This window comes from Bison bison, unplaced genomic scaffold (assembly GCF_000754665.1).
Source record: "Bison bison bison isolate TAMUID 2011002044 unplaced genomic scaffold, Bison_UMD1.0 scf7180017864203, whole genome shotgun sequence".
Classification (NCBI taxonomy): Eukaryota; Metazoa; Chordata; class Mammalia; order Artiodactyla; family Bovidae; genus Bison; species Bison bison.
The window spans coordinates 6,650,104-6,657,345 of NW_011494775.1; the positions used below are offsets into that span (position 1 = coordinate 6,650,104).

Sequence of the window (7,242 nt, forward strand, 5' to 3'; positions counted from 1 at the left end):
TCAGACAACCTCTACGGTCCGTCCTCTGTAGCGCTCCGGATGCCCCGGGCCGTCGCCCAAAGCGGCTCGGCTGGTGAGGAAAAACCGGAACTCGAGTGGGGACGTTCCGCCTCTGTGGACGCCCCACCGCCGCGCGACTCCGACACCCCACGCGGAAATAGAACACAGAGGCGTGGGCGGAGAGCCTTGGCAAAAGGAAGAGGGTAGCCCACTCTCTTCTTACCCGGGTAAACAAAAAGTGTAAGGCCCGTCCCTGGGTGGGCTCGAACCACCAACCTTTCGGTTAACAGCCGAACGCGCTAACCGATTGCGCCACAGAGACGGCGTTGCGGCTGAGTTGCAGGCGCGACCCTACGAGGCATGCGCGGCCCGCATGGGCGGCCCGAGCTACGTCTGCGTGCGAGCCGCACAGAGCGGGGCGGAGTCAGGATGCGAGGACGGCCCCTGCTATCCAGCCGAAATAGCTCAGTTGGGAGAGCGTTAGACTGAAGATCTAAAGGTCCCTGGTTCGATCCCGGGTTTCGGCAAGAGTTTTGGCGCTGCTAGCATCATCCTTCTCTTTGACTCAGAGCTGATGTGTGGATGTTGACATTGGCTTATGCCAACGCGGGAGGGCTTGAATGGAAAAAGGCCTCAAACCCGCCCCGCCAATCCCCAAAACTGTGAATCCAGCCCCAAAGCACCGCCCTCTCCTACCTCGATTTCCAATGTATTTTCAGTAGGTAGGATTAGAACGAATGCTAATTGTAAAAAGAAACACTGCTAAACACCAAAAGCGGCAAAAGGGAGTTTGCAAAAACATCTTTGTCTCCGGTGTGTGTGTGTGTGTGTGTGTGTGTGTGTGTGTGTATGTGTGTGTTTAAAGTTAAGTATTTATATTTGGCTTCATTGAGTCTGCTGCCGCACAGGCTTTTCTCTGTTTTCGCAGAGCGGGACAGTAGTTGTGTCGCAGGGGCTTCGTTGCTCCAACGCATGTGGGATCTTCCTGACTAGGGATCCAACCCGTGACTCCTGCATTAGCAGGCAGACTCTATCTGTGGACTGCCAGGAAAGTCCCTCCTATGTGGTTTAATTGTGACAATCCTGTGGGGCACCTGTTCTACCCATTTTACGTATAGGGAAACTGATTCTTAAACGGGGGAACTCAGGTGAGCAGCAGGGCTCCTCCTGGCGGGCGAGGACCAGCCCAGGGGTGTCGGGGAGCCTGGCGATAGAGGTCCGGGCAGGGGCAGGTGGGATCTGGCCGCCCTCACCATCCATCTCCAGCACATGCAGGAGTAAAGAGCAAGTGGGGCCGAGGGGAACCCTACAAGTCCTCAGTTCCCAAGACTGGCCAGGCTGTGGAGCTGGATTTTTGTTTTAAAATTTTAAATAAACCCAAATAAGTTAATTAATTTAAAAAATGAAGACCCAGCACAGCCAAAAACAAATAAGTAAAAAAAAAAAAAATTACGGTGGTGGTGGGGGGCGGGAGGCTTCTCTGGTGGCTCATTGGTAAAGCATCTGTCAATGCAGTTGTTACGGGTTCAATCCCTGGTCCATGCAGATCCCACATGCCCTGGAGCAACTAAGCCCTTGTGCTACAGCTATTGAGCCTGTGTTCTAGCACCCGAGAGCCACAACTACTGTGGGGCCCTAAAGACATAGGGGGCCCTAAAGCCTGTGCTCAGCAGCAAGAGAAGTCACTGCAGTGAAAGACCACACATTGTGATTAGAGTAGTCCCTGCTTCCGAAACTAGAGAAAAGCACACACAGCAAAGAAGACCCAGCACAGCCATAAATAAACTTGTTGATTCAGAGAAAAGTTGTGAACATAGTACAGAGCTTGCTATGCTCAACACCCAGTGTCCCCTATTGCTAACATCTTACACTCACGTTCACGATTCAGGAACCAATGTGGATACATCGCCACCATGATCACGTCACAGCTTTAAAGAGCTCGTTTTCTCCTCACGTCCTAGTCCTGTGAGCCAGGCACCTGGGAGCCGAGCCCCTAGCCCCACCCAAGCCTTCAGATGGTGCAGCCCCAGACGGAGATCTGAGACCACAGAGTGGCGCACAGGAGAATGTAGTTTCTGGACAGCAGGGGCCGGTTTCACTGCTGATGCAGGGCTGGACAACTCAGGCACTGGATGGGGAGGGAAGAGCCTGATCAGGAGCTTGGGGTGTCCTGGGAGAACCTTCAAACAGGCAACCCACCAGAAGCAGGTCTGATGGGGCAGGGAGTAAACAAGAGGGCAGGCAGGGAGGAGGGATGAAGAAGACAGGGAGGGGGGGTGGGGGTGGGGAGCAGGGCTAGAGGAGGAGCAGGGAGGAAGGCAGAGGGGCCAGAGGCAGAGGGAAGCTGCAGGGCGGGGAAGGAACGCGAGCAGGGGCTGGGGGAGGGGGTGCCCTGACAGGAAAGCCTGGAGGGAGAAGCCCCGCCTCAGAGAGGCCATGACCACACTGCCCAGACATGCATAGCTGATTTGAGATTCTCAGCATGCTCGCGTGTGCCAGGCATTCCTCGTTTTAATCAATTTCCCGAATGATGATGGGCTTAAAGAAGTGCCCAAGTAAACGCAGGGAACTCCTCCCCAGGAAGCAGTTTTGTTGAAATGTGCTGCTCCTTCCATTGGGGGTCTGATCACCCCCTCACGCCATCCGGGCTGGAGCCAGACAGGTGAAGCAAATGCAGCAAGAGCGTACTGATGAGCTCTGGGGTCTGGGTGGAAGGAGGGTCAGGGAGGGCAGACTGGGAGTGTGACCACGTGGGAGATGACCAGACCTGGGGGCAGCAAGGTGGCCGTGCAGAGGCGCAGGCAGCTTTTTCTAGCTGGCTGGAGCCCAGGACGGCTGAGGGGGGACCGCAGGTGACGGGGTGCAGGGAATCTGGGGCTTTGGAGGACAGGGATGCAGGAGGCCACAGGCCAGCTGGTGGGGGCCCCTGCCTGCACTCCTGTGCTGGGTGCTGTGCTGGGTATGTCTTCTTGATGCTTCAGAAGCAATCCGTGTGCTGACTTCCCCAGGGAGCTGGGGCCAGCTGGCAGGCCCTTCTGAACATCCCTCACCTGGTGAGCCAGTTGGGTCAGCTGGCTCCAGCTTCCTTACCGCTGCCCGATACCACCTGGGGGCATCAGCAGGTCCCACCCACCACCGCCTGCCCTGGTGGATGGACAAAGCTTGAAGACAGACATGCTCAGAATCCACAGAACACAAGACACAGTGAGAGCTGAGACACCGGGTGGGGGGGGGGGCGGAAGCCCCCAACACATCTGCTCAGCAGGGCACAGTGCATCTATAGACACCTGCTCTACTCGGCCTGGTGTGGGAACCCCCTCCCCAGCAGGGTTAAGGGCCTCCAGAAGCAGTTGTTGGGGACAACGTGGCTGCCTGAGTGCCTGTACATGGTGGGCTGCAGGCGGATCCCAGAAAAGAATAAGCAGGGCTGCAAAACGGCCTTTAATTCCAGTCTCAACAGTTCAGTTCCACAAGCAGACCTCAGAACAGATATATAAAAATACCCAACGGTAATGGAATAGTTCATGTGGTCCCCTGCCCCCAAGAGTGTACTGCTCTCCACCCGGACCTGTTTCAAGAAGGCTCATTGTCAAAGCACCTTCCAGAAGCGGGTGAGTCCTTCCAAGTCAGCCCAGCCAGGACACCCCTGGGGTCTCCTTGGAGGGTGGCTCAGCCGGACCTCGGGCCAGTGGCTGCACCTCTGCTCAGGGTCATGCAAAACCAGCAGAGAGGTCACATGCCGGTGCCTGGTGCCTGCAGTGATGGCTATACCTCCTTCCTCCTGGACCACTCCACTCTGGTCAGGGCCCACTCCTTCACCCCTCCAACTCCCTAACCCCCACAAGAACCTCTCCCCACTGGCCAGGCTCAGACTTTGTGGTGCAGCCATCACAGTGGGGACCTGGCTGTCTCCTTCCACAAGCAGCTCCACGTCAGCTTAGAATACATAATCTGTGGTGTATAGAATTTCTGTGACCGCACAGAGGACCCAGCCTTCAGGCAACTGTCTCCGAAGTGGGGGCCCCCAGCTTGGGACCCTCGGGCGGCAGGGGACCTATCCAAGCTCTGGCTTTAAGACAAAGGGCTGGTTTCCGCAGGTGCCAGGCCACAACCCCACAGCCCAGGCCACATGCACAGTGACCCTGGCCAGGCTGGATGGGAGCAATGACCACTAGGGATTGTCACACCGGCCCAGGAGTGGGCTGGGTGGAGAAACCCACAGAGAGACCGAGGAGGAAGTGGCTGGAGAGGTTCAAGGTCTGCCTCTCCCCTGCCCGAGTGCCAGCAGAGGCAAGAGTGCGGACGGCAGCTGGTCTCTGGGCTGCCTCTCATAAACACCGGGTTTTCTCAAAAACACAGAACAGAGGCACAGCAAACTCAGGAGCCAGTGTGAGAGGAACCGCACAGAAGAGAGAAACAAATGGAAAAACACACTGTGCCGGGAGCAGCACACTCGTATGTCTTTAAAACTCCTGTTGAATGTCAGATACAATGCTTTTTAACATAAAAAACAAATGTGCACCTTCTATGAACCTACACAGTACAGTCACAGGTAATGATGTGAAATTTAAAAAAAAATAAAATAAAAAATAAAGTGTTTCTTTTCTTTAAAAGCCTGTTCTGTTGGGAAGTATACCTTCCACAAGAGCCAGGACAACAGAACCCACAGACAGAAGGAGGCAAACGGCCTGCCCGGCCCCCGGAGCGCAGGCATGGAGCACTGCCACCACCTGCTTCAGCATCGCCGATTCCGTTCTTCTAGGAGCTGGTTATCAAATATTTCTTTTTCCCTGCAAAAACAAAAGGAGATCACCTCATTTTACTCAGTAATTTTGTTTTAATAAACGTCAACAATCTTCCAAGGCAACAGAAATAAAAGCAGAAATAAACAAATGGGACCTAATCAAACTTACAGGCTTTTGCAAGGCAAAGGAAACCATCAGCTTACAGACTTGGAGAAAATATTTGCACGTGATGTGACTGCCAAGGGCTTAATCTTCAAAATATACGAACAGATCATACCACTCCATAACCAAAAAACATACAAACAACCCATACCACTCCAAAACCAGAAGACAAATGATGCAATTGAAAAATGGAGAGGACTTATATAGACATTTCTCCAAAGAAGACAGATGGCCAAAAGGCAGATGAAAAGATGCTCAACATCACTCATTATAGAGAAATGCAAATCAAAACTACAATAAGGTCTCACTTCACACTGGTCAGAATGGCCACTGTTAAAAAGTCTACAAATAACAGATGCTGGAGACAGTGTGGAGAAAAGGGAACCTTCCACTGTTTGCGGGAATGTAAATTGGTACAGCCACTGTGGAGAACAGGATGGAGGCTCCCCTCAAAATTATTAAAAATAGAGTTGCCGTATGATCCAGCAGTCCCAGTCTTGGACAAATATCCAGATAAAACTGTAGTTCAAAAGATAATGCACCCCAATGTTCATAGCAGCACTACTGACAGCAGCTAACGCATGAAAGCAACTTAAATGTCCATCAACAGATGACTGGATAAAGATGTATACATATACACGATGGACTACTACTCAGCCATGAAAAAGAATAAAATAATGTCATTTGTAGCAACATGGATGCAACTAGAGATTATTATACTAAGTGAAATATTTGTAGTTTTTTTTTTTGCCACATAGCATGCTGTGCCAGATCTTAGTTGCCAGCTACAGATGGAACCTGATCCCAGTAGAGAGAATGTGGTGTCCCAACCACCCAGGAAATTTCCATGCTAAATGAAGTAAATCAGATGGAGAAAGACAAATACTGTGTGATATCACTTTATATGTGGAATCTAAAATATGACACAAAAGAACTTCTTTACAAAACACAGACTTCACAGACATAACTTATTGTCATCACAGGGGAAGGGTTAGGGGAAGGATCAATCAGGAGTTTAACAGATGCAGACTGCTATGTATAAAATAAATGTCAAAGATTAACTATAAAGCACAGGGAACTACACTCAATATCTTCTAACAAACTGTAGTGAAGAGAACCTGAAAAAAAAAAAGATATATACACAAACAAACATACATATACACTGAATTACTGTTTCCCTGAAAATAATGTAACGTTATAAATCAACTACATGTCTATTAAAAACGAACAACCTCTGTCATCCCTTAAACAAGAAGTGAGTGTTCAGTGGGGACACGGTTTCATAGTGTCCTGGAGATGGCGCGGATGCTACACGACAATATGAATGAGCTTAATACCACTACGATGTATGTTTAAAAGTAGGGAACGTGGTGAATATTATGTATATTTCACCACAATGGAAAAAAAATAAACTACAAAGAAAGAAGATGAAGTATCAAGTCGGCCTTAAGTGACTATCTATTATCAGGTAGGTGAGTGGCCGCTCCTCTCAGGCTAAACAAGAAACGTGACCCTGAAGGGGATGCCCTTGAGGGAAATGGGACACGGCAGCCTAAGGACCCCACAAGGAGACCTGACCTTGTCTCTGTGTGAAGGTTCAATGACCTCTGTATAAGAACTAAATGCAACTATGGTGTGAGAAGATGGGGGAGGTGGGTACATTGGGATGGACCCGCTGGACAACTAAAACCCAGCCCAATGGAACCCTGGCCGCCCAGGCTCAGCCGCTTGGACTGTGTCCCCAAGGCAGCAGACAGTGACTTGTGCAGCACACAGCACCCCCCACCCCGCCGCCTGAGACAGGACACCCTCTGACTGGCGCCTGAGCTTGAGGGAGGCACTGGATGGTGAGGGGCCACTTGGACCTTGGTCTCCGAGAGCACCTGTTCTCTATGCGGTTACATGGATGGCCAGCTGACCACTGAGACCAGGGACAGACTCCATTGTGAGCGCCTGCTCGGCCCTGGCCCAAGACCCTAGTTGAGTCTTCAGCCTGTCAGGGCCACGCGGCCGGCCTGCTCCCAGCCAGCCTGGCAGCAGGCCCAGAGCCGGGATTAGGGGCTGGGAGGCCAGCCTGGGGCGGCTCACCATGGATGTAGAGGAACATCTTGATCACTGCATTCTTCCTGCCAGCCAGGGACGGCAGGCGGCAGCTGCCGCTTAATCTCAAGGTTTCCTCAAACAGCCATGGCAGCGAGGTGACAGGGGAGGACAAGGGGGAGGTGGACGTCAGCCCTGAGGATCAGTTCAGATGAGGTGGGCGCAGCTCTGCCCACTCAGACCAGCGGCCCAAAGGCCCAGCCACCGGCATGCAGGGACAGAGCCCTCGGGACAC

General features: G+C 52.2%; 1 protein-coding gene and 2 non-coding genes across 4 annotated transcripts in view; 1 reads left to right on the forward strand and 2 right to left on the reverse strand.

The window, feature by feature from the left end:
- Positions 1–248: 248 nt before the first annotated feature.
- Positions 249–322, reverse strand: TRNAN-GUU. Its single transcript has one exon. It is a non-coding gene; the product is annotated as a tRNA-Asn (tRNA).
- A 132-nt stretch (positions 323–454) lies between these two features.
- Positions 455–527, forward strand: TRNAF-GAA. Its single transcript has one exon. It is a non-coding gene; the product is annotated as a tRNA-Phe (tRNA).
- Positions 528–3,302: 2,775 nt separating this feature from the next.
- Positions 3,303–7,242, reverse strand: part of LOC104991892 (PWWP domain-containing protein MUM1) — a 17,433-nt gene continuing 13,493 nt past the window's right edge. Inside the window, exon 13 of one of the 2 annotated variants that reach the window (XM_010844573.1) lies at positions 3,303–4,791. In XM_010844573.1, coding sequence (XP_010842875.1) covers positions 4,736–4,791 — 56 coding nt within the window. In that variant the 3' untranslated portion in view covers positions 3,303–4,735. The remainder of the gene's footprint in view (positions 4,792–7,242) is intronic. The other variant, XM_010844571.1, reaches the window with a different exon arrangement.